The sequence below is a fragment of the Triticum aestivum genome, chromosome 1A, assembly GCF_018294505.1.
Source record: "Triticum aestivum cultivar Chinese Spring chromosome 1A, IWGSC CS RefSeq v2.1, whole genome shotgun sequence".
NCBI classification, from domain to species: Eukaryota; Viridiplantae; Streptophyta; class Magnoliopsida; order Poales; family Poaceae; genus Triticum; species Triticum aestivum.
The window spans coordinates 510,123,311-510,140,736 of record NC_057794.1 but is presented as its reverse complement, the minus strand read 5'-3'; the positions used below and the strand labels follow the sequence as shown (position 1 = coordinate 510,140,736).

The 17,426-nt window shown below is 43.0% G+C and overlaps 1 protein-coding gene, 1 non-coding gene and 1 pseudogene across 2 annotated transcripts; 2 read left to right on the top strand and 1 right to left on the bottom strand.

The window, feature by feature from the left end:
• Positions 1-338: 338 nt before the first annotated feature.
• LOC123061233 (B2 protein) lies at positions 339-3,872 on the top strand. Its single transcript, XM_044484234.1, has 6 exons — positions 339-596; positions 1,719-2,330; positions 2,428-2,528; positions 3,052-3,135; positions 3,214-3,324; positions 3,409-3,872. The coding sequence occupies exons 2-6, from the start codon at positions 1,736-1,738 to the stop codon at positions 3,448-3,450; spliced, it is 933 nt and encodes a 310-aa protein (XP_044340169.1). The 5' UTR covers positions 339-596; positions 1,719-1,735; the 3' UTR covers positions 3,451-3,872.
• An 880-nt stretch (positions 3,873-4,752) lies between these two features.
• On the top strand, positions 4,753-4,826 carry TRNAN-GUU (transfer RNA asparagine (anticodon GUU)). The gene has a single exon. It is a non-coding gene; the product is annotated as a tRNA-Asn (tRNA).
• A 1,318-nt stretch (positions 4,827-6,144) lies between these two features.
• LOC123061227 (histone deacetylase 5-like) lies at positions 6,145-16,789 on the bottom strand (annotated as a pseudogene).
• Between the last annotated feature and the right edge of the window lie 637 nt (positions 16,790-17,426).

Here is a 17,426-nt window from a genome sequence, read left to right as displayed (position 1 = left end):
ATCGACTACCGTGGACATACAACATTTTAAACAACACACAAAACACACAAACATACACGCAACCGAATCCACCATAATGACCGAAATCTTCTTCACGTCAATCATATATTCATATGGCCCATTGAAATCCAGGGATTCCTTCGCAATAAGAAAAACAAATCTGCATATATGTAAGCAGCTGAGCATGATCTATCAAACACTTGCAGAATATACTCCTACTCCTAGCTACAACCTTCTGGCATTTTCTAACGGGTTCTACAAACGGCATCCGCTCAACCGGAGCAACAACCATCGAGGCCGACCACCAACCAAAGCAAACAAATGACCGCCCCCCTGCCCCACCAGTGGCACACCGGGTAAATAACCCGCAACCCGGGGCCTCTTTCCGCCCCCACTCTCCTATAAATCCGGCAGGACAGCTCACCTCCCTCACCCTCTCCAATCTCTCTGACCGGTGGACTCCGTGTGGGCGGAGCGAAGTGGGAGCCAACGCCAAGCCAGCCGAGCCGACTCCTCTCCTCCTCGCAGCAGTTCGTTCCCGATTCGCCCCCAAATCCAGCGCCCTCCCCGCCGGAATCCGGCGCCGAATCGAGCAGGTATGAGGCTCCTCTCCGATCTCCTTGCTTGTAAGGCCCCGAAATGCGATCTCGCCGGCGTTTCGGCGGTCGATTTTGGCGCGGTCGTTGGGTAGGGGCGCCGGTGGTTCCGCCAGATTCGCCTTGGTATTTCGTTCCGTTTCGTAGCATCCGACGGCGCCATCCGCTTTCCCCGTTTCTCACCTCTCGCGTGTTCGGTAGCGCCGCCGCACCCGCCTGGCCTCGCCCGGTTCGCCTCACGCGGCGCTCCCGTTGCGGCCACGGTCTCGATCCTCCGCCGCGCGCCTCGCCGTCCTGGCGAGTGGCACTCCTGAGCCCCCTTCCTGGACTCCAGGGTGCCTCCTTGCCCCGCCACGGATGGGAAGGGGTGGCAGATCTGGGCATGGGGAGTAGCGTTCCGTAAAATTCGGTTCAAAGTTCCCATAGATCTAGATGATAGTTGTGATTTGGCGTCCTTCTGGGTGACGAATTGGTCTATAGAATTTTTAATTTTGTGCGGTTGGAAGATAGATTTACGGTATTATGAAGCTTGGTTTAAGTTGAAAGTTGTCATGAACATGAATTGAAATGGTCGGTGTTACTTCCATTTGTTTTGTAGAGAGTTTGTATGATCATAGTTGAGCGATGGTAAGCGCACCAGCGCGGGATCAGAAAGCGAGGAGTAGGGATTGTGTTCATGGGAGAAGTACAACAGGATATAGGGCTAGAGCGTGGACGGAAGGGGACAGCGTATTCTGGCAGCTTGTTGTTGCTGTCGAAACTTGCCCGCCTTGATGCACTATTCTTGGTGGGCTATTATTGATTGTCAAAAAGTTCTCTCACTGATTTCGGTTGGGTTCAGTTTTATTGCTCGTTGAGGTGTAAATATAGGTTTGTAGCTCAGCATTTTGTTTCCTGAAGTAGCGGTCTAGTCTGATTCTAAAGTTAGATAGCAGCTCTGAAAAAAATTAGTTTCTTAGAATAGAATTACAACATGCATGAAGTTATTTGTAATTTTTGTGTTGTATTGGAGATATGTTGCTCCAATATCATTATGTCCTATGGTGCATTTATTTTCGTAAGCAGGATATTTTACAAGTGTTGTTTGTCACCTGATATATGTTAATCCTTTCTTGCGTGCAGAGAGCTTGAACTGAGCTATGGACAACTTGTGGCATCTCGGAGATGAGTTCCGTGGGCAATCAAAGGTGGTGGAGGACCGCCAATGGTCTCTCATGACATCAAAGCTGGCTGAGATCACAAAGTCAAAGGCTGAGAGGATGAATGACTTTGAGTATGCAAGGATGAACACCGTCCCTGATGTGAAGCAATGGGATAAGCAATCCTACCACCAAGAAGACAACAAGATGGACCACCTCAATCTTGGCCTCATGAACCTGGATCTTAAGATGAACGATCTCAAGATGAACGAGGCTGCCATGAAGTACCCTTTCCGCAACATGGCCTATAACATGAACCCCATGTACCCCAAGGGAAACAACGGTAATGTCAATTCATTCAAGATGAATGTCGGGGTCAACAAATATCCGAATAATCAGAATGGGAAGGAAGCAAACGGCAAACACAATGGTGGTAACAACAACAATGGAGGCAACAGCAACAACAACTCTGTTGACAAGCGCTTCAAAACATTACCAACAAGCGAGATGCTACCAAGGAATGAAGTTCTTGGTGGATACATCTTTGTCTGCAACAATGATACCATGCAGGAGGATCTCAAGAGACAGCTTTTTGGTATGCCTACTATGTATCCTTGTAAATCATTTCACATACCATCTCACACAATTATATGTAAGTTACTCTGTTACTCATGGTTTGTTCTGTTCTGCAGGCTTGCCAGCAAGATATCGTGATTCAGTCCGAGCCATCACTCCTGGTCTACCTCTTTTCCTCTACAACTACACGACCCATCAGCTACATGGGGTGTTTGAGGTGTGTGATTGTTTCATTTGCTGATAACTACGAGCCTCCTTATTTGAATGGAACTGCAAGCCTCTTCATGAATACATTGTAACAGTTGTATTTGTCATACATAAATGCTTATATCATTTGCATGGATAGTTTCGTGTGCTGTTTCTGAATTTCCTTTTAGATGAAAAGTTTTAGCTAGTGTTTTCTTGGAACTGAATTAAATAGGAAATGCCATTTTGGCGGTGTAGATACTCTACCATATGTAATCAAGAACTTGAACTTTCATGTTCTTCTTTCTTCTAGCTGTAATAAAACATGGTAGGTTACCAAATTTATTCCTGTGCTTCTAAGCCAACATTCTCCTGATGTTACGTTCCTATTAGCCAAACGTGCTTCTGTGGCCCTTCCGGTTTTGCCTGGCTGAAATTAGAAGCGTACCTGTTCTCAAAGTTCCATTTCAAATGCACATGCGTCTTGGTTGAACTCTAGCACAAATTATAGTGCTTGTTCTTCAGCATTCTAATCAGATTTTCTTGTGTCTCAGGCTGCTAGTTTTGGAGGATCAAACATTGATCCCACCGCTTGGGAAGATAAGAAGTGCAAAGGTGAATCCAGATTCCCAGCACAGGTAATTAATTTCCAAGGTTGACATATGTTTATTATCAGGCTTGTTTTTCATGATCTGACATATTCATCATCATATCAGGTGAGGATCCGCATTAGAAGGCTTTGCAAGGCCTTGGAAGAGGATGCTTTTAGGCCAGTGCTGCACCACTATGATGGTCCTAAATTCCGCCTCGAGCTCTCCATAGCAGAGGTATATATACCTTACTCCAGCTGCCACGATAATAGATGCTTGAGCAAGACAGGTGGACTGAACATTCTCATCTCAATTTTGCAGACACTGTCACTGCTGGACCTGTGCAAGACGGAAGACGCCTGATCTGCTTTGGAACATGGTTGTGGTTGCTCTGTGGTTCTTTTTAGTAAATATCATCCCTGTAAGTTGTGGAAGATGTTTTCACAATGATCTGTTCCGTCCGTCGTCCATGAAAGCGCAAGCTGTTGGTTGGTGGTGCATTTCCCCCAGAAAGGACCTGGTGCTTGGAAGAAGTAGGCCTCTAAAGATGTGAGCCTGTCTGTGTCGGTGCCGTCTGTCCGTAATCTCGGTGATGTGTATGTTTTTCATATTTATGTATTTGTAGTGCAGTATGCCCGCCGCCAGCGGGGAAACCCCGAAAGACGGGGGATACTGTTGTGATGCATCATGAATGCCCCAAAGTGAGGGCGGTTGATGCTGGGAGTGTATCTGTTGTCTCTGTACCTTACCTTGGTTTGGAAAGTTGGAACCTTGCATTTGACTTATGCTGCTGTTTCTGTACCGCTGCCAGTGTTGGAAGTTGAAACCTTGCAATTTTACTCGTTGCTTGCTTTGTTTGCCGGTTTGGCCTCCTGATGACGCTGTGCCCAAAATACACGCTCCGTTCATCTTTCTTTCACGTTCAGTGGCTTAGGTAATCTTCATTTGGATGATGTATGAATGTACTCCCTCTCCCCGTTACCAAATATAAGTCTTTGGAGAGATTCCACTAAACCCTAAACCTTTTAAAGTGTAGATTCACTCATTTTGCTCACTATGTAGTTCATAGTGAAATCTCTATAAAGACTCAAGGTTGTGTAGATGCAGAGCTGAGAATTGGTGAGCTGAAGTGGTTACATTGTTGGCTAGATCAAGGTTGTGTTGTAGGTGCACCAAATCTTATAGTACGTGTCAAGTGTTACAATCCAGAGTGACATCCTACTGGTGTTGATTGCATCAGTTCAACTGCTCCTCCTCCCGGTAACACATCCCAGGACAAGTAGTCCCATCACCTGTTTTTATTGGGGGCCTGTCTCAGGGTCTCGGCAGGTTGAAACCAATGCTGAGCTCAACGGACACACCAACCAATCCTAGGAGAATATACCATGTCCTGTAGTAAATCACTAGGAATTTTGCAACATATGGGCAAGCTCTTTACCCTTGGCATGTGATGGACACGAAACTGTTCGGTGAGTTGGACATGGAAGCGCGATCAGGTCAAGGTGGTTTCCTATTCTTACTGATGCACGATTCGTCTAGTTTAAAGAGAGAGAAATATCGTCGCTTGCTTCCTAGGCCACTAACTCATGGTGATTCGGTGCTGGCTCCTTGTGTCTATTAGGAACGTATTGATTATCTAGAGAGAGTTCTGTTCTTTGCCACCAAGCTGGAATAGCTCAGTTGGCTAGAGCGTGTGGCTGTTAACCACAAGGTCGGAGGTTCGAGCCCTCCTTCTAGCGGATTTTTTATTTTTTTTCCTTTCCTTTTTGTGTTTATTTTTTCTTCTTTCCTTCTTCTAGCGGGTTCTTTGATTTTTTTTTCCTTCCCCTTTTAATTTTCGCGACTAGTATTTTTCTTCTTTCCTCCTAGCGGGTTCTCTGATTTTTTTCCTTCCCCTTTTAATTTTCACGACTAGTATTTTTCTTCTTTCCTCCTTCTAGTGGGTTCTCTCATTTTTTTCTTTCCTTTTTGTCTCTATTTTTCTTCTTTCCCTTTTTATTTTCGCAACTACTGTTTACGCACTAAATCACATCGTGCCCCCCCTATCTTCTGCATATGACATAAACCAAACATCTAGTTTCCATCTATACTGATTTGTTTTAATCAATTTTATCTCCAATTTTTTATTTTTTTTCCTTTCCTTTTTGCGTTTATTTTTTCTTCTTTCTTCCTTCTACGCCGGGTTCTCTTAATTTTTTTCCATACCCTTTTAATTTTCGCGACTAGTATTTTCTTTCTTTCCTCCTTTCTAGCGGGGTTCCTCTCATTTTTTTTCTTTCCTTTTTGTCTCTATTTTTCTTCTTTCCCTTTATATTTTTGCAACTACTGTTTATGCACTAAACTCACATCGTGCCCCCCCCTCCCTATCTTCTGAATATGACATTAACCAAACATCTAGTTTCCATCTATATCGATTTGTTTTAATCAATTTTATCTCCAATGCGCGCATGTGGCCTAGACCGATCAAGCAGACTACGTGGATCTAAGTGACCATGTCGTCACTCCAATGCGCACATGTGGCCTCTCCGGTGCACGCCTTTGACAGTAAAATGTGTCTACAAGTAGCATAGGATGAGAGTGTCCTGATGTGCGTCGCTTAAAATTGTTCCGTGCCGATGATACATGACATGATAAATCTTGGGATAGGACAGCCAGCAGAGAGCCCCCTGTCGTATCATTGCATACATCATGTTCATACACATACACATTCAAAACTTCCGCATGGGTGACACAGTACCTTCAACAGCGCGAGCCCTAGGTGCACAGCACTGTAAGATGACGGAGGAACGACACTGAAATGTCCAAGACGGACCAACACTTTGGGTTGGGTCCGTGCTGTGTGAGACTTGAGAGATTGACATGTTCAAACCTGCTCAATATATACATGGAACTTTCTCAGTGATCAAACCAGCGCAAACTCCAAACGAAAATAGTCGGTCAGATCCAACGAGGCCTCTACTCTCCTAATTCCGAATCAAACTAGGAAGCGTCCTAGTACAGATCGATCAAGGGACTCGTGGAAGGGAAGCAGCAATGACAATACAGCAGGGTAACTTGGATCGACCAACGATCAGATTCCATCATACATAACAGCACCATCTAACAAAATAACATATACTCAGTACTATAAAACCCAATCTAAAAACCACTATACCTGCACTATCAAAGGCTCCAGTAGAACAAACCGCACACCACCGCTCACTTCTTCTAGGCTCTAACCGCTGCATTGCAGGATTGCGCAACAACAGCCAAAAGCAGAACCAAACACACAACCCAGCCGAGTAATCAAAAGCTCCCAGATAACTCCTTCATCCAGCTATTCGCAGCACCACTGGCGCCCACCCTCTCTTTTGGCTGTACATCTCAGCTGCAACCTGCAACAATAGTCTTGCTCCTCTGGCTTGTAATTCTCGGACCCCCTCGCTTCTGCAAACCAGCCCAGTGTTCCAACCAGTGAGAAACTTGAGTAATAACGCTGCTCGGATCATGCGGATAAATACCTCTAAAGCATATATGCATTATTCCTACCTTCCAAATTGCCCTAAGCCCCTAATCACCGCTGCTACCCCTGCAGCCATTAGTCCTCTCGTCTTACCAGGAAATCTCATGATCCACAGAGAAATATCTTGTGCAGTGTCTAAATTCATGGATACCCCCAAAGCACAACTAACTGCTCCCCATACATATTTTGCCAAAGAACAGTGAATAAAGAGGTGATCCACAGATTCTTTAGCCTCACAAAATCGACACCTCTCATCTCCCACCAAACCTCTTTTTTCTCAAGTTATCTTTAGTCAATAATATACTATTCTTAAACATCAACCACAAGATAACTGTAATCTTAAGAGGTACTTTAATAAACCATAATTTTCTAAAACGACATCTAACTTGCAAAGCTTTGATCATCAGGTACATTGATCTAATGGTAAATTCACCACATGTAGTTAAAGTCCACACGCACTTATCTCTCTCCTCACTTTGAACCACGTCCTCACAGAGATATTGCAAATGCTGCTCAGCCAAATCACCCAACCTCCTCCTAAATTTGACATTATCCAACCCCCAATCACCTCTGCTACAGTAATATTAAAACTGGTGTTAGCATTATACAATCTATGGAACTTACTACACAGTGGAACATTACCTAATCAAGAGTCTTCCCAAAAGTCTAGTAGTTTTGCCATCCCCCACTCGCTTCCTACAAAATTTGTAATACTCTTTTCTAGTCTAAGATGCCACTCATAAAATGAGACTGAGTAGGTTTTCTCTTAATGCTGACTAGGACTCTTTATTACAATATTTACTTCTAATAATATCTTGCCACATACCTTCCTCATTTTCTATTTTCCATAACCATTTACTCAAAAGACACATATTCATTACAGCTAAATCAACTACTCCCAGACCCTCTACCCCAATGAATAGGTTGGCAAACCTTTTCCCACTTCACTAAATTGTACTACTTGTCAGATTCACCACTATCCTGCCATAGAAGTCTTTTCATAAAATATTCTACTCTATGCAGAGGATCTTTAGGAATAGTAAACATAGACATCATAAAGTAAGGTATACTACTCAAACAGGATTTCAGCAAAATTAATCTAGGACCATAAGAGATCATTCTTCCTTGCCAGGCTCCTAGTTTCCCTTCCATCTTGTCCTCCACTCCTTCCCAATCACTATTCATAAGCTTAACACTATGCACAGGGATGCCCAAGGAAGCTACCAGCTACACAAGTAAAAAATTCTCTACATATTTTAATGTGATCACTAGCCTCTCATAAACAATAAAGCTCGCTCTTATTAAAATTAATCTTTAGACCAGAAAGATGCTTAACTAAGCATCAAATGTTCTTTAACACTTTGGCCTCTTCTTGTCAGCTCTTAATAAAAGTACTGTGCCATCAACATATTGTAACATATTAATGCCTCCCTCTACTAGACAAGGAACTACCCCTCAAATCAACCCAGCTCTCTTAGCCCTATGAATTAATTCCTGCGAAACATCTACAGCAATGTTGAACAGCATAGGTGAGGGGGATCCCCCTGTGCAACAGCTGTTGAGGGGCATCTATCTGCAGGGAAACAAACAATTTCACACCATCCACGAAAAAACATATCTTCATCTGTGTTCTTACCGCTTCCCTTCAAGTAGTGCATTGGATAGTATCTACAAGAAATTTCTTTACCAAGTGAAGACTGGAGCTTACGTCATAGTTAAAATTGGACGTCATCCTCCTCTCAAGATAGAGTATGTTGGTTTTACACGTGGAGTACCAGATATCCTGTAGGAAATTTGCATAACAAACATGAAAAATAAAAAATAATAACTTGCAGAAATGATCCATTGATATGAAAATATAACTAGCATCAGATTTATTTAGAAAATCAACTAGTGTCAACTATATTGCTATGGATGAAGCGGCATTATGAGAAGAAAAATAGTTTATCCTTTTCAGTTTGTAATGTACTGAAACAAGACCTTTTTCGACTGTTGTGATGATGTCAAAAGAGCTTCAAATCCATGGTAACATTCCAAACTGCGATCTGGACTAAGCATCAGTCCCAGGTAACTTCTAACTTCAGACCAACCCGACAGACAAAAGAGGCAGGACATGGCATTTCCTTACCAAAGGATCAACTATTACAGCAGGCATTAACGTTAATCTGTAAGAATGATAGATTCTACCAGTGATGGCCACACAAGAGGTTGGTAGTGTCCTTTATCAAAGTGCTGCCAGAAGGACAGTCGCACTTAAGAGCATTTTTTTCCAACGACGTGATATTAACTACTCTCATTTATTTATAGGCATATAGAAAATTCTATGTGGAGGATAAGCGTGCGCTTGATGTGGAAACCAGCAAATCCAACCTTAATAGGTTCAAGATGAAGAGTTTTTTGTGAAGAGGCAGAGTCTTTCAGACAAGCGAATCAAAGGAGAGCCAGGAGACTTGATTTTTCCATCTTCGCCGATATCCTTCACTAAACAGTTCTCTTGAAACAACGTGTAATTGAACTGCTCAAGCCTGTAAAAAAGAGAAATTCATGATGAAATCAGAGCACTGACGAGAGATTATGTTCCACCCAGACCTAATTCAAGGATCAATAAAACGTAGATGTGGTTATGATATAACATACATTATTTTGTACATGCAGACATTGACTTGTCACTGTAGTTTATATCAGGGTTGAGGAAAGCAACACCACCAGTACCCCACAGGGGATAGAGGATCTCCTGAAAAAAATGTATGACACACATTTTCCACATGGTGCCTCTTCGTGGGCTTGTGTCATGTGAACCAAAACATGATACACCCATACCATCAACCTGCCACAGACCAAAATGAATAGCAACTTTCACACAAAGCATAACACTTCAGAAAAGGAAAAGGTAAGTTAGAATAAGGGGTGCAACGGAAATCAGCGTCTTTATCGCATTCGATCTATAAACAAGCACCCTTATGCAATTTCATTTGCGGAAAGCACTAAAAACACTTCCCGAAGACCAAAATATCCCCCAAAAAGGATTCCTTTGGTACAACCCCTTTAGAAAACTATTCATGTGGATAAATGGTGGGGATTACAACGAGTCATTTACCACGCCATAAAGGGTGATGTAGTCTATTTCATGTGGTTGGATACTTTTTTTTACGGAACCTCGTCAGAGGGCAGGGTGCTCCTGCTATTTCATTAAGAAGAGAGTTGGCCCGGTTTATAGGGAAAACTAGGCCAGAAACCACACAACATGGTTGATTAGGGGACAACCGAGCAAAAACCCCAACAAAGAGTACAAACAGCCCCAAGCAAAACTAGGCACCACCACCAAACACAAACCAATCGATCGAGGGCCAAAGCGACCCGAGGTAGGAGTGAAGAAGCACTTCGATAACGCCTCCGTCGGGACAAAGCTTTTGCCAAGAGCTCTGCACACCACCACCCCACTGAACCCCGTGGGAGGGGATCCAGCCACGCCAATAGCCACCGGAACCTAGTACCAGCCACAATGATCTGGTGTCTGGATGAACTCTTCGGCAACGCCTCCAAGGAGGATAAAGATGCCTAGGATGCCTCCGCCGCCGGTACCGCCCCCCCGCCGGCCAAAGATTTCGCCCAGAGCCCATAGTCCCTCCACCTCGACGAGGGATACTGAGCATGGTGCAACCCACACAGCCCACCTTCAGGCCCAACCTCATCTCAGCCCGTCCGCATCTCCTTACATCACGCTTGCCCCCCTCCTCTCCCCTTATAGAAGCAGGAGTGAAGGATAAAGCAAGGGGCCACAGTCAGTTCAGGGCTCCTTTGATTCAAGGGATTTTCATAGGAATTTTGGAGGATTAGAATCCTTAGGAATTTTTCCGATGTTGTTTGTTTGATTCATAGGATTGAATACTATAGGAATTTTTCCTAAGGATTTATTTGTACTACTTCCCATAGGATTTATACCATCCACTCAAACCTCTTTGAAAGAATAATTTGTCTTTCCTATGATGCAATCAAACAACCCAAAATCCTGTAGGATTGAGATGAACATGACATTACAATCCTGTGTTTTCCTATTCCCTTGTTTTGAAAATCCTGCGAATCAAATAGGCCCTCAATCTCTTTGGTCATTGCTAGCGAATGTTCGTGAAGCTTTGCACTCATAGACACCGATCCCCAGGTCGACGTCTGTGATTCACATAGTGCCAGATCAAACAAACTAAGAGGAGCAGCGAGGAAGGCATGAAGAGCCATGGACTAGATAAGGTTTGTTCGAACGTCGTGGAGCAAGCGTGAGCTGCTATTGTTCCGGGCAGCAGCTTCCCCAATTGAATTGATACACCGGTGCGTAACAGACTAATGCATGAAGTGGACAAATATTTATTCCCGATTTGTGCGGAAGGTACAAAAGTACCCTCCATAAGTGATTTGAGTTACATTAACTGAAAGGGGTGCACCGACTGAAATCTCCCCGAGAAATCAATGATGTGATGAATGCAGCGACAGGCTACAAGCTTTAAATAGAGGAACCTAAATGTTCCTTGCCATATATAAAAGACAATGTGATTTCAACTTTACCTTACCCCCTTCGATGTAGCACAAGAATCTTGGTTTCCACATGTTTGAACCAAAGCTGGCATACCAAATATTGAACTTTTGACAATGCGGATCTCCAAGCATATCATACTCAAAACATCAGACTCAGAACCAGAGGAAGTGCATGGCTGTTCATTCCCCAATGGGGAAAACAAGAAAGAGAAATTATTCAAGGGCTCCACCATCAGGTTAATATTTCCTATTGATCGTCTCAGCTATACAGTAAGCCTGCATGCATCAAGATGCATAAATGGTACTCCCTCCATCCCAAAATAAGTGTCTCAACTTTGTACTAGCTTTAGTACAAAGTTGTACTAAAGTTGAGACACTTATTTTGGGACGGAGGGAGTAAATCAAATGTGAGACTATTGGCACAAGATAATTAAAGTGCACAGTACAAACATAGTTGAGCTGTATAACTCTGCATGTTCTTTTGCAAGAGTTAAGAGTTTAAAAGTTGATAGGCACCTCAGAATAAGTATACACATGAAGCATTGATCACAACAACAAAAAAAGGTTCATCAAGTATGGATTGCCTGCGGAAGTGCGGATAATATGGAAATAGCATATCAACTGAGCTGTGTAATACAGTCCACATCACTCGTGAACATGCATTCATCTATGAAATTGGGCTACATTATGGTGCTTCATTATAACCCTGGAAAAAAAAGAAAATCGTCCATTAAGAATGTGGTTTGAAAGCTGCAACTGTGGTCATGACATGTTGGTGAAAAGTAAGAGAAGATGGTGTCAAGTTTCCCAGCAAACGGATCTGGAACAGAGCGATCCACATCTCAGACATAAGAGCACAATTCATTAGTCAGAGGTCAGACCAAGCAGGCCCCAACTCAAGTCCCCAAGAAGAAGAAAATAGAAAGAGGAAACTCACCTGGATATATGAGGGCGTACTCCTCAAAGATACGTTCTCCGGAAGCTTACTGCTCAAAACAGGCCAGTATGTCTTTAATTCATCGCGTACCTGGTCAGTGTGAGGGGGAATGAGAACTAAATTACAGATACGCATAGCGAGACCAAAATTAGACAGAAATAGTACACTGCAGACCATTACCATTTGTATGACTCTCCATGTAGATTCGAATGGTTGCATCTCTGGAGAGGTAAGTGTGAATTTATCTCCCAACAATACTTTTGCACAAGCACAAACTGAGTTTGCTATGGACTCAGGGTTATAACCTCCTTCAAGGGCCATCACAATCCTTCCTTTTGCAAAACCTAACAGCTGCAGGTAAAATGTAGACAGGCATAAGCATCGATCAGCTGAGTAGAAAGTCCAAAAAAGTTATAGGAGATACTAATAAATTGATGGGATCAAATGAAAATTTTCTAACAGGTAACACCAAAGCATGACAACAAAAATGAATGACCGTGGCAATAACATAAACGCTACTCTATCACATCCAAACTCCAAGGTCAAGAATGAAAAATGTTTTTAAGGCCAGGAGAGCGCATGGTTCAGTGAGTTTAATAAAAGGTCATTTTGCTGCAAACGTGCAAATGCATACCTTTGTCAGTAGCAGTGCATATCCATTTGGAGTGATGCAGCAATTACCCATATCATCACCCAGTGCTAGCAAAAAAGAAACAGGGAAAATATTCAAAACCAGTGAGTAACAAGAACATGCATGATCATATGAGACACAGAAGTTTTGATTCCATTGGCATGTAATAGCAATATAATACAACAAAGCCACAGCGGTTGTCAAAATATCTTCAGTGAAGATCTCATTTGTCACGCAAAAAGGAAATCAGGTATATAAGGAGTAGTACTCGAACAGTGCACATCTAGTACATAGAATAAACTACAATGCCGGTATATAGCAACAGTCAGGCTTCATTTGAAGTGCCTAGATTAGTTAGATGTTTAAATTTTAGGGACAAGATAGTTTCTAAGAATTTTCTAGCTGTCTACCTGCGTCAAACCCAGCAGACAGTAATATTATATCAGGATCAAATGCTTCTGCAACAGGAAGGAGTACATGGTCCCATGCAGCAACATAATCTGCATCACCGCATTCCGCATGCTCCCAGGGCACATTAATGTTGTACCCTCGACCAGTTTCATCCCCAATGAAAACGTGTGATGCATCAGCTTCATAAGGGTAGAAGCTTCCATCATCATATCTACAGAGCAAACATTGGAATAATAGTTTACACATTACTGAAGGATCAACAGAATGCAATGGAACAACTGCAAAAAATTGAGATTTCGATCAGAATTGGTTGGGTAGTTCTAGGAGAGGCCTTTACCAAAGATGGCAAGTTACACAATCTGTAGATTCATCAGCCAAGGTAACATGTATGTAAACTTAAATGATAAGCGGTTAGAACAGCAGCTTTCCTCAGGTACCTACCTACTACTCCCTCCGTCCCATAATGTAAGACGTTTTTTGACACTAGCTAGAACAATGTTAGAAGAAGTTTCGGCGTTGGATCTGGGAGGCTAGAACTTTTCACATATATCGGAGAAAGAAAGAATAAATATCAACATCATGTATTTTGGATGCTCCAGACTATAGCAGTGCAGATAAATCAAACATATTAGAGCAAGAGTTGTATAACAAGTACAACTCAGTTTTCAAACATAAGCACTGAAGTTGCATTACAAACATCTCTTTCTAATGTAAACATGAACCGTAGTATCTAGCCCTGCAGATGCATGGGAGACTAAACTCAGATAGCAATAGAAAGTAAACACAATGAATTGATTAATATACTATAACCAAAATCAAGGGTGGGCAGGTGACAATTCAAATGACAAATAAAGTAACCATACTATGTTGATTAGAAGTTTAGAACAGATAATTCAGGCTATTTCAATACTAGTAGTGTCAACATAGGAAGTAAAATGGTAAAACCATGATGAAACAGAAAAAGGATTAATAGTTAATAGGTTCTTCCATTGACAACGGATTAATAGTTAATAGGTTCCATGGCACATTAATCACAAACTGGGCTCAAGCATTTAGGTCGTGCTATACAGCCCAACTGGATCAACAAAACTGAGACTTAATCCCGATCATTACAGGTACAATATCCAAGAGCATTATAGTAAGGTGAGCTCACAAATATCAAAAATGAGTTTGTTAATACCATGTAAATAAGAAATGGAGTTTCTAAATTTCTATGAACTGCAGAGATCCACTGTAAGAAAACGCTCTCAGCATCCTACATCCATTCAAAAAGCAGTAAGCCATAAAAATGTAGGCAACAAAACTACCACGGCTTCACGAATATCATATCATGAAGGTTATGAAGCTAGTCTAAAGTCTCAACTAAGACTTCTTCTTTATATCTAATGCGTATACATACAGTGGTTTGCATGTTTTCTTTATATCTAATGCGTATACATACAGTGGTTTGCATGTTTGCGGAAGCAAAGTCTGAAGTCTAAACAAAAATAGCAAAGCAACGCCAAGTTATTGTGTCATACCTGTGCACTGAAAAGAACAATACACGAGGGTCATTATAAAACATGTTCTGCGTGCCATTTCCATGATGAACATCCCAATCGACGATTAATATCTTGCTGATACCTAGGTCAGGCTGCAACAGAAAAAGGGAACTCAGAAAATGACTCCATGTTCTCAGTAGGTCACATCATAGCAAATTGATATGATTGTTCCTACAGAGGAAATGATAAACAAAAACAGCACGTATTGATCTTAACAGAACATTCAACAGGGAAGTTTCAAATACGCACCCTTTCATTTAAGAGGTAGTTAGCTGCAATTGCCACATTGTTGAAGAGGCAAAATCCCATGGGCTTGCTATGTTCGGCATGGTGGCCTGGAGGCCTGACTAGAGCGATCGCAGAACTCAGCTCACCAGCTGCAACCTTCTCAGCAACCTACTTGCCAAACGAGTCATTTTGTCAGCACTCAGGATCAACGGAACCAGAATTGCTGTATAAGACTAGTGAATACATATGCAATGTAGGAAAAGTAAACGGAAATTACCTCGATGACAGAACCGGCTGCGAGGAAAGCAGACTCTGAGGAGCCTTTGTTGAAGTAAATGGAATCGAGTTTCTCAGCAGTATTTTTTCGCTCGGAACTATCCTTCGAGCTGATATTCCTTATCAGATCTATGTGATTCGGGCCATGGACAGAGGCTATATATTTTTCCTTGGCTTCCTTCGCCCTCATGCCCACACACCTGCAAGAAACTTATGTTACACTACAGCCACAGAACCTTGCAAAGTCATACAATTATGAATCTAATCAATCAAAGTAATGCAAGCAATGGACGGCACAGAAGCTACAATGCCGATGTTCAAACTTCACTCTAGTGGCATACAAGTTACCTTTTCTTAAGGAAACAGCAGGACTCTGCTGTGTATTTTTATTGTTTTTCAAATAAATGTTACTCCCTTGTCCAGCTTGAAAAACGATCTTATATTGTGGGATGGAGGGAGTACAAAACAAAGTTCAGAAATAAAATAAAAGAGCTACACAGGCCTAGTGAAAACAAACAAGGAACAGAAAATACAAAAGGTACAATGAAGGCAGAACTAAGTTCATCTGAAAGCTTTGACCCAATCAATCAGGCCACTATACTCCTTCCTTTTGGCCCTGTAGGTGAGCCTGAGCCACTGCAGTTCCTCTTTAAATCGACGCCTGCAGGGATCCGAGATACTGTACCACAAGGAAGGGCTGGAGTGCCCCAAATTGCAGAAATACCAGAAGGACGCTGTTCCTTTCAGATATGCAGTGCATAAATGTTTGAACCTATAATGCAAACAGTGGGCAGCACAGAAGCCATAATGCCAATGTTCAAACTTAACTCTAGTAGCATCCAGGTTACTGTGCACAGGCAACGGCTTGAGTACCCAGAACTGCAGAAATACCAGGACTCTATACCTTTTCAGCGCTACTGTGCATACATGTTTGAACCTATTATCTGAAGAAACTTATGTCACACTAAAGCCACAGAACCTTGCAAAAGTCATACAATTATCAATCTAATCAATCAAAGTAATGCAAGCAATGGACAGTCCAAGTTACTGCACACGAGGAAGGACTGGAGTGCCCCAAATTGCAGAAATAGCAGGACTGTTCCTTTCAGCGCTACATGGCATACATGTTTGAACCTATTGTATGAAGGATCTATATACTCTCCCCCCTTTCTCAGGCCCTTCACCATTTCGGGCGCTTCATCAGATAACCAAAACATAATCGTGCAGATTTACAGTCGTAACAGGAAACAGATCAAGCACAGCGGGAGCGCGCGAGGACTTCCCATCCCATCTATCTCCGGCGATTCCACGGAACCGTATGCAGAAAAAAAAAAGGGGGGGGGGGGGGGGGGGGGCACGAGGTGGCGCTGCTCTCGCTTGAGAGAGTCGCTGGCGGCGCGTACCTGGACGTGACGCCCTCGGCGGCGAGCTTGCGCCAGATGGCGCGTAGCCGCTCGGGGGTCTCCCGTTCTTTCTTCCCGGCAGGCGCGTGCTTCAGCATCCGCTGGTCGTACAGCAGCCCCACCCTGGGCGCCGCGCCCGCCTGCCTCGATGTGCCCGCGGCCGCCGCCATCCTGCGCCGGCGGAGGAGAGACCGGAGGCGGAACTCGGGGTGGAACCGGAAACGGAAACCGGAGACTAGGGCCAACTCCAACGCACAACGCACGAAGTCTGGGACAAATGCCACGGCCAAACGGGCCGTGCTAACTGTGCCGGCCCGGTAGCACGCTGGCACGGCACGACCCAGGCTAAACGGGCCAGGCCCGGCATGCGGCACGCCATGGGCCGTGCCTGGGCCTGGAGGCTGGGCACGCGGGCCGGCACGGCACGGCCCGTTTATTTTTTTGAAATATATAAATATATGTCCTATATAAATATCTATAATACTCTAATATGTTCAAATTTTTTGCCGTGCATGCGTATTTTAGTGCTTGGATCTGAGTATTAGTAGTGTTATATAGTGTAGTCTTTGTTGAATATTGTCTTTGGAGGCCGAGCTCCATGGAGCTCGGTTTTGGAAAATTTGAATTTCATCAAATTTCATATTTTCTGCATTTTAAAAAATTCTAAAAAAACACAGATATACATGAAGGCATAACACATATGTGTGTAAATTTTCAGGACAAAATACGTTGAAATGAGGCCTGTGCAAAAATGACAAATCTAGGGCTTTTTAACACATGATACTATTCATCCTCCCGGGCCATGAATTTGTCATTTTTGTACAGGTCGCATTTCAACGTTTTTCATCCTGAAATTTTACCCACATACACATAACATTCTTGT